Raw genomic sequence first — 20,440 nt, forward strand, 5'->3', positions numbered from 1 at the left:
CATTCTCATTTTTGTCATTTGTTTAATAAATTTGAGAAAACATTTTTCTGTTGTGCCGTGGTATGCACTGTGTGGTCAGCATGTACCTATCTAAGAGAAAACTTTTTTTTTTTTTCAGCGTTCTGTCTTTTATCCTCAAAGCATGGTGTACCTTCTCTTCCCTGCATTGTTGGAGCACTGTCTGATGTCTTTTTTTTTTTTTTTTAACATGACTGAATACCAGTTTGTACTTGGAACACCTGTTTCTTCTAGAATGCAATGATGCTGCATCACTAAACAGCAAGCCTTGTCACGGAGGCATCCTGAGCCTCATGCTCGGTGGTACCATATTTCACTAAAGGTGGGGAAATGGAAGATGAACGGAAGACTTCACTTTTCTGATTCCATCTTCTCCAGGCCTGCACTTTGTGCTGTGTGGCGGTGGGGATGGTCCTTGGAAGGGAGCCAGGATCTCTGTAGGGCGGGGCAGGGCTCATGGAAACAGAGAGCATCTGTGGCAGCAGCTTACGTGGGCGGAGCTCAGACAGCTAACCAGAGGACTGGCTCCCTATGTTGAATGGCACCATCTATTCCAATGGGGATGGCAGACGTTCCACAGCTTATAAGCGAATTTGGCTGTGTATGTGTGTTTTGTTGGGGAGCGGGGATAGGTAGAAATGCAGAGAAGACCTCTCTAGCTCAGCCCAGGTGGCCCCTCGTGGCCAGTGAGCTGTTTGTGGTTTGCTGTCTACCCAGAATGTAGGCTCCCACAGATACTGTCTGGTTCTACCTCCTCTCCACGGCTGGGAGTGCAGTAGTTCACGAAAGCATGGATTTATTCCACCGGGAAGGTGGCTGGTTTCTCCAGTAACAATGAGCTTGGCGATTCTTTAAGCATGGAAGGCCAAACTCATGTAACGGTGTATGCACGGGATTAATAGCTTTTGTTCATCTCCACTGAAGAGGCTTTTACTTGTCCTAACAGGTATCTTGCTGTAAAAACTGTCAATTGTAACCGTTCTTTCCGACTGATGGCCGAAGCTTTGTCCCGAGTACAAGATGGTGTTTTCCGTTGGTGTGAAGCACCATGTCCCCACAGCCCAGACACTGCCAGCACCACCACCGTGTTCAGACAAAGGAGGATTCTCCTTTATCTTTTCCCCATAAACGAGAACAAGCTAGTGCATTCGCTGTCATTTTCCCATTAGCAGCATTTCTCTTTATTTTTCTGCAAGTTGCATTTCTGTTGCTTTTCTGAATTGCTTGATGATGAACAGTAATGATGTTTAGCTGCTTGTAAAACTTTTCTTCAAGGAACTTGGTCTAAGAAGCCCGTACATTACGCACAACAACCTAAGTTATCGAGAAGAAGGCCACCCTGCTATGATTGGTAATCCTATAACCTGGTTTTTCTTGTGGAATCTTGTAACTTCAATGAAACATTGTCAGCCCCCTTTTTTTTTTTCCTCACATATTCCATTGGGGTGGGACCCAGCTTAGTTATCAGACTAGAGTGAATCCTGCCTGGTCTCATGAATCAATACAGTACTGATCTTTTTTTTTTTTTTTTTTTTTTTTTTGGTAACTGGCTTTCAAAGGCAGACCATCTCCAGAGAGGGTTTGTCTTCTCTTTTAGAGGGAGATTGTGGATTTAAAAGGAGGCTTTTTAAAAATAAATGCAAACCTGCCTCTGTAATGTATTTCCTACGTGTGCCTTTGAAGCATATTCTGGGTACATAGAGTCACAATCTCCTATATTTTAGAAGCAAACGGCAGGAGACAAATCACAATAGATGAGTGGCATCTAGACGTTTGCCAAATACAGAACTTTGGGAGAATATTGAGGAAATCCTCATAGATACTTTTTAAATAACTGTACTTTTTATAATTTTGAAAAGAGGACTTGAGAAAGCAATCAACAGTCTCATTTTCGTCTGTATTCTCATTCTCAGATATCTTCATATTTACCAAATCTATGGATTACTATTTTTAAAGTTGTCAGGGTTTCTGGTTCCCTCCTTAACAGGAAAAATAACACTTATCTAATTAAAAATGAGGATTCCCAATTTATTTGACTAGTTTAAAACAGGACGGGTACAACTAAGTATTTGAAATGCCATTTTCATTACTGGAGAAACAGATTAGAGAGTTCTCTTTCCCCAGGCTTGTGTGAGTTTGTTCTTAAGCCTTTTAGTATAGTCAGAGGAAGTAGATGGTCACTAGGCGGCTTGTACCCAGTCCCAAGCGCGGAAGGCAGGCGTGAGTTTGGCTTCTCGGTCATAAACCATGTTCCCACTGTTTCATGTGCCTCTGGTGGAGGGCCGGTCAAGAGATGCTCCAGTCTGGGTGGGGCTGCAAATCCAACTTCCCCTGTGCAGCCAGAGAGAAGAATTATGAATGTATATTACATTAAAAACATAGAGCAGCTAACCCAGTTTCTGGGCTGGGTGATCAATTGAAATCCATACATATTGCAGTGCTAATTTGAGGTTCCATACTTGTTTGTGCCATGAGAATGTGTACATTTGAAAGGATATTTTTTAAAGCAGTTACCAGAAATGCCCCCCTCGAGAGTAGCATTAGTGAAGGCATGTTTAATCCGGGGGAGTGACATAAACTCAGCCCTGTTGGTACAGATTAAGGGTGGACGCGGGGACATGGAGATCTGGGGGTGGCGAAGGGAGGCGTGTCATGAAATTATTTGGTAGAGGTGAGGGACTTGAAAGTCGTTAACCAGACGTATAACTGAATGCCGAAAAACCTGCAGGGCAATTTCTAAAAATAGGAAAAGATTCTTTTAAGAATCAAAAAGCTTCCAGACTTAGGGCGGTAACTGATCTTTTTCTAATCTCTTCAGACTTTTTTCCACCTATTGCCTTAATATCCAGGTGGTTTCTTAGAAGATTCTCTCCCCGCCCCAAGTTATTTACCTAGAGCCCCTTGCTGAAAGAAATTCCTTTGTGTCAATTTGCCATAGAGGAGGAAAATGATAAAAATTGCCAGGCGTTAATCAGTTCATGGAGTAGCCGTGAACACCGGTCACCATTTCTCCTCATTGCCCAGGGCTGCGTCTTCAAGGCAGGGAACAGACTGTGTGATGGGAGCAGCTTTTTAAGGTTGCAGAAACCTGGCAGAGTCATTTGATCTAACATCGCCATGTTTGTTGGCTTTTATTGTCAAATGGACGACTTCGGTGAAAATTGGTCACATGTAGCTCTAGTAACTGTGACCTTAGTTACTCCTCACACTTGCCCGAGGGCAGGCCCTGCGTGGACACCAGTTTGTACAGACCCTCGTCACACAGTGGCTCCAAGTCGAAAGAGAACTTTAATTACTCACCAAGCTGCCAATTCTACTGATTACTCTCGTCAGCATATTCCATTGATTGTTGAATAGTAAATGAGCTACCTGTTTTTGTTTGGGACACATGTCATCTATGAATTTTCAAAGCCTTGAGGAGTTTCTCTTGCCAGGGGAGGAAGGAGGCTATTCTCCATGGATGTGGCTCAGACTGGTAAATGGAACCTCAGAGTCTGGGACCTTTCCCTTCCTTAGCATTGCTGATAGATTTCTAGAACAGGCTGCTTGGTCTTTATTGATTTATTGGTCTTACTATTTAAATACACTCATCGCCTTGGCCTTCTTGGGCCCCGTTAGTAGACACAAAGCCCGTTGAAGTCGCCTCTCAGGAAATGGAAATGGGCTACCCTAATTTGGTCATCCTCCAAGGTTGTGTATTGCACGTGTAACGTCGGTGTCACACACACCTTTAGGCCACGTGAGTGAGAACGTAGCTGAACCCAGAACTGCCCCGGACTCTACATAGGGACATCGGTTGTCGTCAGGTTCACTCTCGGTGTCCCGCTTTCTGAATCCTGTCTCCAGTGTGCTCCAGTGTGCTCCAGTGGGGTGTCTTCTAGATTGCTATCTTCTTTGCAGTGTGTCCTGCCTTCTTGGCAGGGTGACACCTCTCCCGGAGCCCTGGTCTGTTAGCTCACCCTTCTGGCCCGCTAGGTCTACCAAACTGAAGTGTCCCCAGGGAAATTCACAAGGGCAACTGTCGACCTTTGGAGGGTGGACATGGTTGCACTCGAGTGTGTTTCCCCTTATTTTCTCCCTCGCCATGTGGCACTTGGTTTTTTATCTGCTGCTGGATGCCGTCCAGGGACTAATCAGTACTGTTTCCCCACCTGAACGCCTCCTTCAAGCTAGCCTTCTAACTGCTTTTTGTTCACGGCTCCAACTCTTTCAATGAGGAGGCGAACGCTTTTTCTGTCCCACGTCACTGCAGGTTCAAGGCCCGGCATGTTCTCACTTACACTGCCTCACCTGGTCTCATACGTAGTGTGAGAGCTGAAGGTAAGCCCCCATGCTTTGCCAGATGATGGTGGACAAATAAAAGGTGACCCTCCAATAGCAACTCACAAATGCATGAAATGTTTTGATCTCCAGACAGACTGCCAGAATTTCTCTTTTCTAATTCCTCTTTGTAGTGATAACATTTTTCTTTTTGTGATTCTTTTTTTTTTAAGAGAATAGTGTAGTACCTTGAATCAATTGCAGTTATGATTGTTGTCACTATTTCTATTTGACAAGTTCCAATTCTCTCGAAATGATTGTATTCGGTTGTGCACTAGTGTCAATAAAATTGACATTTGTGAAGCAATTTCTGGCCTTTTTCTCCGGGTTTTACTGGGTCTGGTGGTGTGTGGGGTGATTGCGTCTTTGTCTCACATCAGGACTTTGTTTTAATGATGTCTACGAAAACGCAAGGAACTTAAACGGAGGGATTATTTTTTAATGCGAACTTCTGGAATCTGACTTTACCTGACATGTTCTAATCTTGTTCTTCAGGGATGATTGTACTGACCAGCAGTCAGTGGGCAGGATGTCTGCTTTCCGTTGCTTTTGTGGGCATGGTGGCTTTTCACCCGTGTGTAGGTGACACAGCTAGCTGGTCAACCTGGGACCGGGTGGGGGCTGGTGGCGGCTTCTGCAAGGTTCATTCATACTGGGATCAAGTTCATTACCCAACTCCGTCAGCTTCATTCGAGGCTGCCCTGTCTTGTGATTTCCGAGTGAATATGAATGAATCCGGAGAGAAAGGACAGAGGTCCAGAAAATGGGGGGATTCCTGGAAAACCGCACTTCCCCTTTCCTTCCGAGATCCTCGATACTGTGCTGAGTAGCCATGAGCATGAACCTGTATATTGGAAAATGGAGAAAGCGTTTATGTCGTCTTTCCCTATGATGGTAACTGACAGGACTGCAGGCTACTGGAACTTTGTTTACCCTCATCCTAGTTTTTGCAGATCTGCTTTAGAATTATAAAACTGTTGGGCAAAACACTTAGTTTAGAAGTAGATTTTGAAACATCTCATTTTATTAGTAGTTTCAAAAGGTTGAGGTATCGGTATTGGCAAAATTCTGTTGGCACAGAGTTTCATGTGCACATCGTCTCATTTGGCTGACTCGGGTAATTATACATTTTCCTGTTATGTACTGTGGTATCCTTCTCAGAGGAATGATGAATTTCCTATCATTTTTTGACTCATAAAGGGGAATTATGATAATGTAATGACCTCCAGCTTTGCATTTTTAAATGATCACCTTTGCTGTAATTGTGATACTAGTGTTTCTGTCCCAAACAGTGAGAGAGACATGGAGTGACATCACCAGGTATAACAAGCTCGCTTCTGTTCTTCGTAGAATGGGGAGGTGGCTGCTTTCCCTTTCTCTACCTGTGGCCCGTTGTTCCAAGATGTAGTCTGTCCTGGGTGTCCCAAGTCCTTTAGTCTTCTATTAGAATAGCTCTGTTTTCTGGTCACTTCCCACGTCTCCTTGTGATATAGACACTGTCTTTCTCGAGTAATTCTTAGAAGCTAAGGCAGTAGTTAGGAGATGAAGATCCTATTTGCAGATACACGATGCTTTTAAACTATTGTAATTATGCTCTAAGCAGAGTTCTCCACCTTATCGTTAATGACATAACTGTGTTCCACTGAATAGTATCTTTAGGATTAAGGCAGCTGCAACTTAGGGAAAAAACTAGAAAATCACGAAGGGCATCATAAGTGCGCCATATGGTAGTCAAGCTTCTATAGGTTTGATTAGGTGAAAATTGTAAGTGGACGCCAGGTCCCAGAAGGAATTACTTTTTTTTTCTTCTTTTCTTTAATACTTCTCATCCCCAAACAGGCTCCCTGACTGGCAGCCCTCACCTTTCAGAGCTGTCCATCAACTCGCAGGGAGGAGCTGCGCCCACCAGCACCGTCCTGTCACCCAACCTGAGCCCCGACACCAAACAGGCCTCCCCCTTGGTCAGCCCGTTGCTGAACGACCAGGCGGGCCCTCGGACTGACGACGAGGACGACGGCCGGAGAAAGGTGTGGGGATGGCAGGCGCTCGCCTGTTGACCTTTTGTTGTCATTTCCAGTAATACACATAACATAAAATTTACCATGTGAACTATTCTTAAGCACACCGTTCAGTGACATTCAGTGCACTCACAGTGTTGTGTGACCATCATCACTATTTCCAGAACTCGGTCATCCTTCGAACAAACTCCATGCACGTTGAGCATTACCTCCCCACGCCCAGCCTCTGGAAACCACCGTTCTGCTTTCTGTCTGTGTGAACTGACTACCCTAGGCATTAACCTCGTATAAGTGGAATCATACAGTGTCTGTCCCTTTGTAATTGGTTTATGTCCTTTAGCATAATTGTCCTCAAGGTGTATCCACGTTGGTAGCGCATGTCAGAATGTCCTTCCTTCTTTAGGTTGACTAGTATTCCATTGTATGGAGACACCACATTTTGTGTATTCTTCCATCCATTGATGGACAGCTGGGTTGTTTCCTCCTCTTGTCTATTTCGTCTTAATGTGCTGGGAACGTGGGTATACAAGTTATCTGTTCTCATCTCTGCTTCGTGTGTATCCCCAGAGGTGGAATCGGTTGGACTCTTGTGGGAAGCAAGATGGTTAACAACAAGGGATTTCCTTTTAATTGTTGGTTAAAGAGAAGCAAAACCAGTGGCAGACCTGCTCTAGGGCAATGCTGCCTGCCCGCCTAACCAATGGGCTGTAGCTGCTGTAACCCTCGTCCCTTTGGATCAGTACCCTTCGTGTTCCCACGACAATGTAACTTCCATTTCCTGAAAGTCAATAGCACCAGCCCACGATGCCCAGGACAAAGGCTGCTGTGCTTTCTGTTTCATTCATTTCCTTGAAGCCTGCACCACTCCATTATCCTAATTAATTAGCTTTTCAGGTGCCCAGTATTGAATGAATAGTCCTCAGTGGCAGCTAACACACTCATTCGAGGCCTTTCACTGCGGGTGGTATTTACATGGAAGGAAACATTCCTAGGCAGTTTTCTCATCATAGAAATCCATTTTCTATCCTAGTTCCTCTCACACCAAAAAAGGAGAATAGATGAGAGTTTATTTAGCCTTGATACCAGTCAACCAAAGATCGTAAGTTAGCAGCGTATCACTGTAGTTAGGACTTGCTTATAATCAGGACATGCTTAGAGACTGTAGGCTCAAATGATTATGTCTTCTTTCTTTTAATGGATTTTGCAGAGATTTCCGACTGACAAAGCGTACTTCATCGCTAAGGAAGTCTCCACCACTGAGAGAACGTATCTGAAGGATCTCGAAGTCATCACTTCGGTATGTGTAGCGTTTCCCCTAAAGCCTTAGATGACATAATTTATCTTGCCTGTACTCAGCTTTAGGAGACAAGCTGGATCTAATTAAACGTTGGGTTCTCTGACTCCAATTAAAAGAATTTTGGTTCTGGGTTGTAGCAATTAGGCAGTAATAGTATGTTTAATTTGGAATATGCTCTAAAAAGCTTTTATAACTGTGATCTTTAAGTGCAAAGGAGGGAAGTTTCTAAAGTGGAGAAATTTAAAATGAAACGTTTTACTGTCTGCCTGCACCGATGGAGAACACTTCATGTTTTGCCCTTTATGTTTGCTTGGTGGAGACCTCAGAGGCGAAGTAGAAGCCTTGTTTTAGCTTTGCCAATAAATTGAGCCATGTCAGCAAAATCTACCCAAAAGGCTGCCTTTTATTAATCAGTCCTGTTCAGTCTTGGAAACAAATTCAAAGCATGGCAGATGGCTTCACGATCCTGGATTCTGGGAAGGAGCCTAGCCCACTGGAGGTCAGTTGGAGTCGTTGGGTTTCTGTGCCTCTAGGGCAGCCGTGGTGACCTGGGCAGGTGCTCAGCAGTCATTGTGGGACCCACCTGGACTTCAGGTCAGCGAGATGAGTCATGTGTGTGAAGGCAGAGGCTTCACCTCTCTGGTTCAGCCATCTTCCTGCTCAGCGTTTCAGCGAAGGAGCAGAGATGGAAGTTTCTCAAGGACTAAACCAGAGGGCGTGAAGTGGTATAACTCGGCGATGACCGAGTGAGCTGGCCGTAATGGAAGTTTTGATTTCAGTATCTGCCCACTTCAGAGATTTGTCCCGACTTCCACAGTCAATGGGTAACAAACTTCAGGAAGCGGTAACGAAGAGATGGGTACTTCTTACCCCACCTAATGAAAGGAGGGAAAGCAGTAAAGCTTGAAAGCCCTTGGTGCTCTTGAAATTCTACAGACGCGGCAGGAAAGCCCTTTAGCCTCCACGCGTGGTGGGCTGCAGCGTTACGTCTGAAGAGTTGCAGACCTTCATCCTTCACCTTGACGCCTCTAAGAGTGTCCTCTTTTTATTCCCAGTGGTTTCAGAGCACAGTAAGCAAAGAGGACTCCATGCCCGAAACCTTGAAAAGTCTCATTTTCCCGAATTTTGAACCTTTGCACAAATTTCATACAAATTTTCTCAAGGAAATTGAGCAACGACTCGCCCTGTGGTGAGTACAATCCCATGTTCTTTCTCCCACCACCAACTCTTTGTTTCTGTTTCTCACGTTATTTTTATGTCGTTCCTTATAAGCAGCACCCGTGAGCTAAGATAAAGCGAGAAGCTGGCTTCAGACAAGCCAGGCTTCCAGTGATTTCCTGTTAAAGCTACACGTGTTAGAGCTCATCCTGGATTCTTTTTCCCTTTGGTTACGGTTCTTCAAAGTGCATGTTTTCTGATGATAATTATATGAATACCACAGAATACAGTAATTTCTTCTGGAAGGATGATGAGGGTTATAAAGGGTAGAGGCAACAGAGGGACTTGTAGGGGTGTTGGTAACATTTTACTGGTGCTTGTTTTATAGTCATTTAAGTATTATACGTCTCACGTAGCTTTCAGTATTATATTTCATGGTGTTTATAAAGAAAAATAAGAGCCCCATACACCACACACACACATATACACTTTTACCTTGAATCCCACTGCTAGGAATTTATCTTAAGGGTACATTCTAATATGTGAAATGACAAATGGCAAAGAGAGCTGTGGCAGAATTAAAAGATTGGAACTGACCTAAGTATCCAGGAAGAGCAGGCTGGCTAAAAATAATGTTAAATCTGTTTATTAAATACCATATAAAAGATTGATATGTGAGTGCAAAAATTCAGGAAAAATTGTCTCTACTACAGAATGCAGTCTGATGTACCCTTGGCCTAAAGTGGAGTCTTTTATAGAAAATTCTTTTTCTAAAAATTATTTATTTATTTGGTTGTGCCGGGCCTTAGTGGCAGCTCGTGGGCTCCTTAGTTGCAGCACACGGGCTTCTTAGTTCGGCTCCAGGGCTCCTTAGTTGCGGCTCGCCGGCTCCTTAGTTGCAGCAGGCGGGCTCCTTAGTTGTGGCATGCGAACTCTTAGTTGTGGCACTAAGAGTGTGGGATCTAGTTGCCTGAGCAGGGATTGAACCCAGGCCCCCTGCATTGGGAGCACAGCGTCTCATCCACTGCGCCACCAGGGAAGTCCCCTATAGAAAATTCTTATGGGTTTTTTTTAAAAAAGACGTGTGTAGAAACATGAGGAGTTGTCTATCTACTAAACACACATTTGAAAAATGCCAGGAGATGGTGGCAGACATTTTCTGCCATGTTTCGGGTGGAAATGGAACCCACTGTTTACTGTATCCATCCTCACTACAGGTGAGTTTGGTTCAGAGTGGTCTCGTGGGTGTTCAGTGACTGTTAGGGCCTGCAGGAGCCCTGGACGAGGTGGTCCTGTCCCAGGTGATTCCAAGCACGGGATTCAGGCACCAGTTAACAGGTTCGCAGAGCTGCTCCCTGTGTTGGGAAGCAGATGTGCTCAGACGTCTGACTTTGTATGTTTCTTATACCTGGAGATAATTCAAGTGCAGCTCTCTTTGCTGTGATAGAAGGAAGTAGCAGACTTCACTCAGATGCCCCCGGGAGGGGAGCACAGCCAGGATGGAGAAAGAGCAGGTAGAAAATCAGCTTCACTGAAGATGGGGAAAGACTGAAAATGCCAGTTTAGAGTCTGTGCTATGAATGCAAGAGAAATACCACTTTTTGAAATTAAAAAAAAATATTCTACGAAATCTAACGTTACCTTCCCCAAATTTACTGGAAGCCTTTCGATTGTGTTCTGCCATATCGTCTCCTCATTCATACAAAGTTGATGCTTTCATAATGGGGCCAAAGGCCTTCCGGCTCTGGAGAAACCAATGAACAGTTCATTTTCTGGCCAGTGAGATGTGTATCAATATCGTCTTCCTATAGGCTCAGAGCATCTTGAGATGGTATCACTAGAGCAGTTTTGGTCCACATGGCAGTTGATTTAAATAAGGTTGGGGAGGGCTTCCCGGGTGGCGTAGTGGTTAAGAATCCGCCTGCCAATGCAGGGGACACGGGTTCGAGCCCTGGTCCGGGAAGATCCCACATGGCGCGGAGCAACTAAGCCCACGTGCCACGACTACTGAGCCTGCGCTCTAGGGCCCGTGTGCCACAGCTGCTGAGCCCACGTGCCACGGCTGCTGAAGCCCGCACGCCTAGAGCCTGTGCTCCGCAACAAGAGAAGCCGTCGCAATGAGAAGCCCACGCACCGCAACGAAGAGTAGCCCCCACAACTAGAGAAAGCCCGCGCGCAGCAACGCAGACCCAGTGCAGCCAAAAATAAATAAACAAGTAAATTTTTTAAAATAAAATAAATGAATAAGACTGGGGCTGGGGCGGTCACACACAGGAGATGTCCTCCGCACGGGGGCTTGCGCTAGCTGCTGCTGTCACTGGCAGAACAGCCGTTTCCTTGGTTCTTGTCCTCTCAAGGGAAAGAATTCAGACGAGAGGCATAGAGCAGTTTTAAGTAGCAAGAGTTTTGTTAAAGCAAAAGTATGCTCCTGAGAAAGGACAAGAGCGGGCTGTCTGGAAACCAGAAGCAGTCCCACAGTGGGGGTAGGGTTGGGTGTTTAGAGCAGTGGTCCCTCCCTGTGTCCCGCGCCATCTGACTGACAAGTTGATGGACAGCTTTAGGTTATATTACTTCTCCCTTAGTGCGCAGGTGCTTACCCATAAGCACCGAAGTGAAACACGGTGGGGAGGGCGGGGGGAGGAACAAAAACTGCAATGCTAATTTATTATAATTACAGCATAACGAACCCCGCCCTGTTACTCTGAGTCACCTTTTGGGTCTTGGTGCGCCTGCACCAACCTGTTCTGGCAGTTCTCTCTTGCTTGGTCCTGATACGGCTGGAAACTTAGCGGTGGTCCTTGACCACGAGAGGGAGGACCTCTGGGCATGTTCTGATCACCAGTGTCCAGATGGGGGAGGGAAAGGTGATCCCCATCCAGGACGGGGCAGGGACCTGCTCATGTCTGACTACCTAGCGCTGCCACCAGAGAACTTGGGAGAGCTGTATGAAACATTTCATTCTAGGAATGACACCATGCTCTTGGACTTATCTGTGACCATAAATCTTTAGCCCTTATCTGTGAAAAGATATCCAATGGCTTAAAAAGCACCTGCTGTCATTTATTTCCCATAGAATTTTCAGTAGAGTATCGTTCAGAGATCTACAATTTTATTCATGTTTTCCGTGAAGATACCAGAAGCTCAAAGCTAAAGAGAGAGCAGATCGTCCATACGCAGCTCAGTTGACTTGACCTTCAGTAGCCTTACAACAGTGGACCCACACCAAACTGATGAGAGTCAGTTATTGGGAGTCGTTGTAAAAGCCTGCCATTAAGGTCAGCTAATCAGTTCCTCAAGGGCATGATGAGGAAGGCTTGGCTCGGCAGGGACTCAGGGCAAAAGGTTGAGTGTGAATGAGTTCAGTGTGAGCCAATAGAATAACAGAGAGATCAACGTCTGTCGGATCTGTAGCTCTCGATATCGGCTGCTCGTTAAGATCACCTGGAACCTTTAAAAAAAAAAATCTTGATAACCAGGCAGAGCCCCAGACGGTTGTATCAGAATCTCTTGAGAGGTGGGCCCTAAGCATCAGTAGTTCCTAAAGCTTCCCAGGTGATTATTCCAACGTGCAGCCAAGGTCAAGAACCTCTTCCGTAGACTCTGCCTCGTTAGAAGGAGACCAGAGCATGGGAAAGGATTGCCCCTTGAAACTTGAAGGCTCTGAGCTCCGTCAGAATACCGTACCCAGTTCGGAGTTTCACGTTTGAAATGGGATAATAGTAGAATGCATTCCATTTTTTAAAAGTTGTTGGAAGTATGGGCATTTGGCCTAAGAGGGAGAAGATTTTGGAAACTAGGACGGCCCTTCTCAGGCTGGTTGTATGAAAGAGGGGCGTCGGCATCCTCTTCATTGTACCAGAGGACAAAATTTAAACAAAGGAGCGAATTTCCAAAGAGGCGCCTTGTGTCCAAGTATAGAAAAGGGTTTCCTCACAGTAAGTGCGGCTTGGTGATGAGAGGCTGCCCTATGAGGTAATGAGCGCCTCTGCCTCGGGGTTTCTTGAGCTGAGGTTGCCCATTTCCAGAAGGTACTTATCTATTGGGCGAAACCCCAAAGCTGGCAGGGCATCAGGGTCACCTGAGGTTGATGGGCCAGGGAAGTTTTGAAAAAATACAGACTGCCAGGCCCCACCTGGCCCTCCTTAACTAGAACATTGGGGTCAGACCCAGAAATTTGCATTTTAAATTGCTTCTTGAGATGACCGTGATGAACGACTTTTCTGAAACAACTGTTGTAGACTGCCTGTGACACACTGGAGATTCTCTGATTCCTTGGTTTGCATTTGGCACATAACTCTGGTTTCTTCTATGAGCAGTGACTGAATGAGTGAATGAATGAGGGCATGGGTGAGCCGGGTGGGTGGGTGGGGGAGTGAGCTGGTGAGTGTCAGGCTTCGCCTGCTGGGGACTTGCGGTCTCAGAGGAGGAGGCAGGCTTGTGGGGCAAGGAAGGCCAGGCCCTCTCGTGGATGAGTGGGCCACGTCCAGTGTGGGCAGAGGGCGTCACTGGCCAGTTCTGTCTTGGAGGACACGTGGGCCATTCATGCCCACACAGAAGAGGCAAGCCATGAGCAAATATGTTCAATGAGAAGAATGGATCACATGGAGTTTATTAAGAAAGGAGTTTGCTCCGGTTCATTGACTGACAGACTCGTGTGTGTGTGTGTGTGTGTGTGTGTGTGTGTGTGTGTGTGTGTGTGTGTGTGTGTGTGTGTGTGTGTGTATTGATACTCTGAGATGGGAGACGTGGCCTGGCTCACGTGGCGTGGGATGGCTGTGCCTGCGTCCTCCATCACGCCACCTGAGGTCCACATCCAGCTGTCCGTGGCCTTGCACGGCCTCGTTTCCTCACCTGTAAGGTGTGGGGTGCAGTCTCCACTTCACAGGGCCATCATACCAACTAAATGGGACAGTGTCTGTAAAGGGCTCGATGTCCTGTCCCACACAGAAAAAGGTGGGGAAGACGGACCATTTTTTGTTTTTAATATTTTTTTATCCATTTTTAAAATTGTTTAATACTTACCCATTCACTCGTTCATTCATTTTGGCTGCCCCAGATCTTAGTTGCAGCGTGTGGACTCTTAGTTGCGGCATGCAGCGTCTAGTTCCCCGACCAGGGATCGAACCCGGGCCCCCTGCATTGGGAGCGTGGAGTCTTACCCACTGGACCACCAGGGAAGTCCCCAGACCCTTTTTTAATGTAAACTTCTACAAATCGAAATCTTAGATTCAGAGAAAAGTTGCCATGAGAATAGAATGTCTGCACACTCCTCTCCCCTACCCTCCTACTGACGTCAACTTCTTATATCACTGGGCACGTTCGTCAAAACTAAGGAACCAGTGTTGGTTCTATTAAAAAGCGAAATTTGAGTGCGTAAATTTTAAAGGTCTGATTGGCTTTATTAGACGATTCATGAACGGGCAGCCTTCCATCTAGCTAGTAGAGAGGAGCTCCGAGGAGCTCCAGGAGGGGAACGGTCATGAAAGGCAAAACAAGGAATAAAAAACATTATTTCGGACGTAGGTAACCTACCTGGGGGACAGAAGGGGTCTGTGTGGCAGGTGACCTCATCTTCGTTCGGGGATTGAGAGAGCCCACGTGCCAGATGACCTCATTGGTGCTGACCGGAAAATTCCTGACTGACTGGCGAGGATTACATTCCTGGGGGAGGTTGTAACTGCAGTTAGGTTAGGTATTAGGTCTTGGTTTTAGCCCAAGTAACTCCGCTTTGGACCTGTCCTTTCTCTCTTAACACTACATTATTATCCACTAAACTCCAGACTTTATTCAGTAATAATGTTTTTAATTATTGTTAATAGAAAGAAGTCTAAAGTTTACAATGCACCTCAAGGCCCCCCAGATTTGGGGCTTAAATGTCACAGCCACCATGCCTTTCTTTGCAGGCCTAAGTTAGGTTGTCATATACTTCCATCAGCAGTGGCAAATCATAGGGCAGAAAAATTACCAGGAAGTTTTCCCAAATGATTCGACCAGACCCCAGCTGAGTAAACACACCTGCCCCTGTCCAAATGGTGCGTGCTCGTAGGTCAACACACCTGAGAAGAGGCTGGACCCTTTCGTTCTAGCCCAAGCCCAAGTTGCCCTGTTTCTTCAAAAACAAGGAAACAGAACAGGTTCGGTGACTTCTGAAAACATGCAGAACGCTTTTCCTTTTGAAAGCAAGGACGTTTTACTCAGCTGTTCAAATGCATTCAGAGAAAGCCACTAAAGGTCTTTGGTCTTTGGGCAGGAACCCCAGATTCCAGCCCTGAAATGACTGACAGGTGCTGAGGACAAACTGGCCAAGTCGTTCCCCAGAGACGGATGCAGACCTGCCCTGGAACAGTGCGTCTTGGTGGGTTCTGCCGGGGACGGAACTCGGCTGACAGCTGGCGGGGAGCTGGGACCCAAGGAGGGGCATGCAAGGAGGCACTCGGCGTTGGCTGTGGGCACACAGCTTCGAAGAAGGATCAGCTGGGTTTCTTTTTTTAGAAGAACCTTGAGGTAGCGTCGTCGCTTGGTAGGAGAGCAGAAGTTCAGGCAAGAGGGCTGGAAAGACCCCCATGTGGAAATTCACCAAGTCTCAGGGCTCGTGGGACAAAGGGGAAGCTAAGGGGAAGTCCCTGGAGCTTTGAGCCTGGCTGACTGGGAGGATGGTCGTGAAATTAAGAGCAACATGGAAGAAGAAAAGGGAAAAAGCAAGTAAAGTGGAGGGAAGAGGGGCTTGCACATCAATTTCGAGGGGTCAGTAATGAAGCCGTACAGGCAGTTGGAAACGCCAGTCTCCGACTTGGGAAAGAAATCAGACACAGTGGTGTAGATGGGGAAATTATCCACAAGAAGAATCAGATCTTTAAGGAAGAGAATGTTGAGACAAAAGAGAGCCATGGAGGGCTTCCCTGGTGGCGCAGTGGTTGAGAGTCCGCCTGCCGATTCAGGGGACACGGGTTCGTGCCCCGGTCTGGGAAGATCCCACATGCCGCGCAACGGCTGGGCCCGTGAGCCATGGCCGCTGAGCCTGCGCGTCCGGAGCCTGTGCTCCGCAACGGGAGAGGCCACAACAGGGAGAGGCCCATGTACCGCAAAAAAAAAAAAAAAAAAAAGGAGCCAGGGACAGAATCTTGTTGAATACACTTTGGGGGGCACCTTTCTATAATCATGGCTTATGGCAGAGCAAGAGCCAGCAAAGGAAGCTGGAGAAGCCACCAGAGATTTGAAGAAAGAATGAGAGGGCGGGGGTGGAGGGTGCCAGAGGGGAGCGTGGTTTGGAGAGTGAGGCCCAGGGGGCAGAGATGGTTTGAGGCTCCCCAGGGTGCAGGTGCAGCTTCAGGATGCTGGGGGCTTCTGTGGGGAGGAGAGACGGGACGGTGTCCACGAGGGATCGGGTGTGCATGCAGAGCGGAAAGGAGGCTCCTCTTCCGGGGCTGTGGCAGTCTTGCAGGCTGCGATGAGCTTCCCTGGCGGAGTGGTTCTGTCTCACCATGGCCAAGCTTGAAGTGGAGTGGAGATGACTGAATGGGTGAGAAGATCGTTTGTATCCGCCCCCAAAAGTGGAACATCTTGACATAAAGAAGCACCAGTGAACCATCATAGAACAAAAGTGAATAGAATATTTTTCTTATCATCCTACCAGCTCTGGGTATCACTGAGAGAAAAACGTAGGGATTCCTCAAAAAAGTCAGTACAGAATTACCGTGTGATCCAGGAGTTCCACTCTTAGGTATCTACTCAAAAGATTTGAAAGAAAGAACTCAAAACAGATAACTCATGCATCCGTGTTCATAACAGCGTTATTCACAATAGCCAAAAGATAGAAACAACCTGATGGCCATTGACATGTGAATGGATAAACCCAATGTGGTCGATCTATGCGATGGAATATTATTCAGCCTTTAGAAGGAAGGACAGTCTGACACCTGCTACGACGTGGATGAACCTTAAAGGCATTATACTAAGTGAAGTAAAAGCCAGGACAAATACTATATGATTCCAATTCTGGGAAGCACCTAAGAGCAGTCAATCCATGGAGATGGAAAAGAGAATGGTGGCTGCCAGGGGCTGGGTAGAGGGAAGTGGGGAGTTAGTGTTCAGGGGATATGGAATCTCAGTTTGGAAAGATGAAAAAGTCCTAGAGAAGCCTGGTGCTGGTGGTTGCACCGCAGTGTGACTGTACTTGATGCCACTGAACTGTGCACCTAAAAAATAGCTTTGAAGGGAAATGCTAGGTTGTATATATATAGCCACAACTTTTTCAAAATAGCAAAAAGGAAGTCACAGGGAATCCAGGGCAGGCTAGACCAGAGCCTTCAAAACAGTGCCTTGCACACAAGGGCCACCACGCCTGTGGGTTCTCTGTGGGCACTGCCAAGTGCTTCCCTGAGTTAACTTACTGGAACCTCACGGAGGGTGGCAGGTGCGTCTGCTGATTGAATTGCCTCCATTCTGACCCAGTCAGCCTTCGCAGCCAGGCCTGGATGGGTTAAAGTGAACATAAGACCTCCGTTTAAAGCTAAAATGGTACCTAAGCTGAGAGCTCAGCTCTTGTCATCTTACTGATTCAGAACGCTGTTGAGGGTGGGTGGGGCTTACCTGTCCAGGTGCCTTTCATCTGAAGGCGGACCTCGCAATGCCAAGTCTCGCTTCTCGGCACCTTCCTCATCCTTGGAGGCTCTTTTCATCTCCCATTATAGTTTCCGTCCATGACCCCACAGCTCTGTGAGGTCCATGGGCTTTATTTTAAACAGATAGGGAAGTAAAAACGGGCTTTTTTACCTTTCTTAAGTGACCCTGTGAGGGGTGTGGTGAGCGATCATCCCAGCTGGTCAGATGCTCTGCTTTTATTCTGAGGTGGAGACCTTTGATGTTAATTAACACACTGCCTTCTCTGACCTGTGTTTGAACTTGGGATCATTATGGGAAATGCAGAAAGGAGCCCCGTGACGGGACAGCCTGTTGTCATGAGCTTGTCCGCCTGAGGGTCCTGTAAGCAGGGTGGGCAGAGACCCTGTTCTTCTTACCAGCCCCTGGGGGCTGCAGTGGCCACCACTCCCAAAGGCAGCTAGCTCGCCCTTCCGTCAGAGCAGTTTCTCACAGCATCCTCTCTCGAGAGGGGGAGCATCCCCTTGTGGTTGAGGCAGGAGCACAAGCCTGTACCACACACGTGCACATGCCTCCCCCCGCTTTCAACCCAGAGAAACACACGTGCACATGCCTCCCCCTCCCCTCCCTTCAACCCGGAGAGTCTGCCCCCCACGCTTCATCTCTGGATCACCGAGGATGGACCGGACCCTGGCCACCATGCTTTGGAGAGGTCGCCAGTGGCTGCTGGTTCCTGCCACACCGTGCACCACTGGCTGGCTTTGCCCCTGCAGGTAGTTTATGTGAAATGAACGCTTTGGTTCCCCCCAGAGTTGATGTCGATGGACCGTTTCCCACATCCACATAAGGAAAGGCTCTGATTTCTATGATATTTTGTTGTTGCCCAAGATCAAAATATTTGTAAAGGTTGACTGCGGAGAACGCCTGTAATTATCTCACGGAGTAGTCATTCGCACCCCACACGCTTTCTTCATGGCTGGATAATTCTTACGGGCGGCGGGCTCCTGTCTTCGCCATGGTGCACTTAGTGCCGGCAATGACAGCTTTACTCTTTGAGAATAAAATCAGCTGCGGTGCCTTGTCTCTTGGAACGTTCTTGTCTGATGTGGAATCCCACTGCCTCGCAGCCTTGACGTGCTCCCAGCGTTCCAGCCGTCGTGAGTTTTTGTCATGAGCAGGAAGTTAGGGTGATGACCCCTCATGTCAGGAATCCTGAGTCACTCTTGAATCCAGCAAAGTCGATTAACCGCATTGATTTTTCCACCTGTAAAATTGACTTAGCCCGGTTCAGACGCCGTGATTCCTCCCTCCCTCCTTCCCCGCTAACCTCCGGCTCTCCTCCTCTGACTTCCCGAGACAGTTACTGGTCGCCCGCCCCTCACGGTTCACCTGGAAGCTCAGCTGCTGACGCGCACGTCTTAGCATCTGCCCAGACGGTCGTCTCCTCGGGGGAGGCGGGGGAGCTATTCCTGTGTCCCTTAGACTAGGGTGGAACTCGGGTGGTATTTGCCTGTCTGAACGAATGTATGACTTCTCGTTGGTAAACTGCGTCACAGCTCTTGCTAAGACTCATTTTTTGTTGTGGTTTTAAATCCTTTTATGCCTCATCTTCCACATGGATTCTGAGACAGTTCACAAATGGAAAACAATGTAAGACAAGGATAAACGAGGACATCTAAAGCTGCACTGTCCCATGCGGTCGCCACTAGCCACTTGGAGCGGTTTGTTTAAAATAATTTAAAGTAAAAATTCAGTTTCTCGGTAACACGAGTCACATCTCAAGGGCTATGAGTCCCATGCGGCTAGTGGCTACGTATTGGACAGCAGACATAAGAGACATTTCCATCATCACAGAAAGTACTTTTTCACAGCATTGGGAGGTACAAACTATGGGATGTAAGATAGGCTACAGGGATGTATTGTATAACACGGGGAATACAGCCAAATATTTTGTAATAACTGTAAATGGAGTGTAAGCTTTAAAAGTCGTATTTAAAAACAAAAGAATGAATAGTACTCGTGACACCAAACACAAGGACCACCACACAATAGGTGCTCAAAATACAAATCAAATTCCTGAAAATGTCTTGGTTTCCTCCTGGGTAGATCTTGTAGGTTATTAAATTTGTCTGTTGTTATGTTTCAAAGACCCGAAGCGGAAGGAGGCCTGACGGATGAGGACGGGCAGTGCTCTCACACTTAGAAAACCAGGATTCACAGTGCAGTGTTTGTGGCATTAATATTAGTAATAAACTTCCATTAGTGAGCACTTGTTACATGCAGACTCTTCATGTACCTTATACCATTGCCAGGTTGGCATTATGAGTCAAACTAGAATGACCACTCTGCTTTTCCCACTTGATCTTCAGAATCAGGGGTTGGCAAACTACAGCCTGTGGCCAGATCTGCTCTGCCCCCTGTGTGTGCTAATAAAGTTTTATTTAGAACACAGCTGCGCCCGTCCTTTTCCCTGTCGTCTGCGGCTGCTGTGGTGCGCCATCAGCAGAGTTGAGTAGTTGGGACAGAGCTCGGATGGCCTGCAAAGCCTACAGTACTTACTCTCTGGCTCTTTACAGAAGAAGCTTGCCGATCCGTGGTGAAAAAGAATTTCCCCGGCTGTAGGTGTTGTTTTTCCCATTTTATGATTGGGAAAATGAGGCTCAGAGAGGTCAGACACCTTGCTCATGGCCACACAGCTCTTAAGTGACAGAGGCATGACTTGGACTTAGGTCTGAGCTGACCCGTCGTTGGCGTCTTTGAAGCTGTGTTGTCGAAGCACAGGGTTTTAAACGCCTGGAAGGGGGCTGGGACGGCATCTGCCATGACTCCTCATTCTTCAGAGGAGAGCTTGAGAGCACGGCTCGCCCTTGGCCGCATGGCAGAAGCCGGCAGAGCCCCATCCAGCACCCTGGTCTCCAGAATTGCGTCCTTCCTTCCCTCTCTGGCTCCGGGAGATCAGCACCGCTGACCCTTCTGCCCCGAGCACTCTCCAGTGGTATTTGTCCTCCTCTCGAAAGTGGCAGGAAGCTCA

The 20,440-nt window shown here is 47.1% G+C and overlaps 1 protein-coding gene across 3 annotated transcripts in view; it reads left to right on the forward strand.

The window, feature by feature from the left end:
• Window positions 1-20,440, forward strand: part of FARP1 (FERM, ARH/RhoGEF and pleckstrin domain protein 1) — a 290,586-nt gene that overhangs the window by 235,176 nt on the left and 34,970 nt on the right. For all 3 annotated transcript variants that reach the window (XM_079902745.1, XM_079902747.1, XM_079902746.1), the window contains 3 exons: window positions 6,178-6,365; window positions 7,564-7,653; window positions 8,709-8,842. In XM_079902745.1, the coding sequence (XP_079758871.1) occupies window positions 6,178-6,365; window positions 7,564-7,653; window positions 8,709-8,842 (412 nt within the window). The remainder of the gene's footprint in view (window positions 1-6,177; window positions 6,366-7,563; window positions 7,654-8,708; window positions 8,843-20,440) is intronic.

The sequence above is a fragment of the Stenella coeruleoalba genome, assembly GCF_951394435.1.
Source record: "Stenella coeruleoalba genome assembly, chromosome: 18".
Taxonomy (NCBI): Eukaryota; Metazoa; Chordata; class Mammalia; order Artiodactyla; family Delphinidae; genus Stenella; species Stenella coeruleoalba.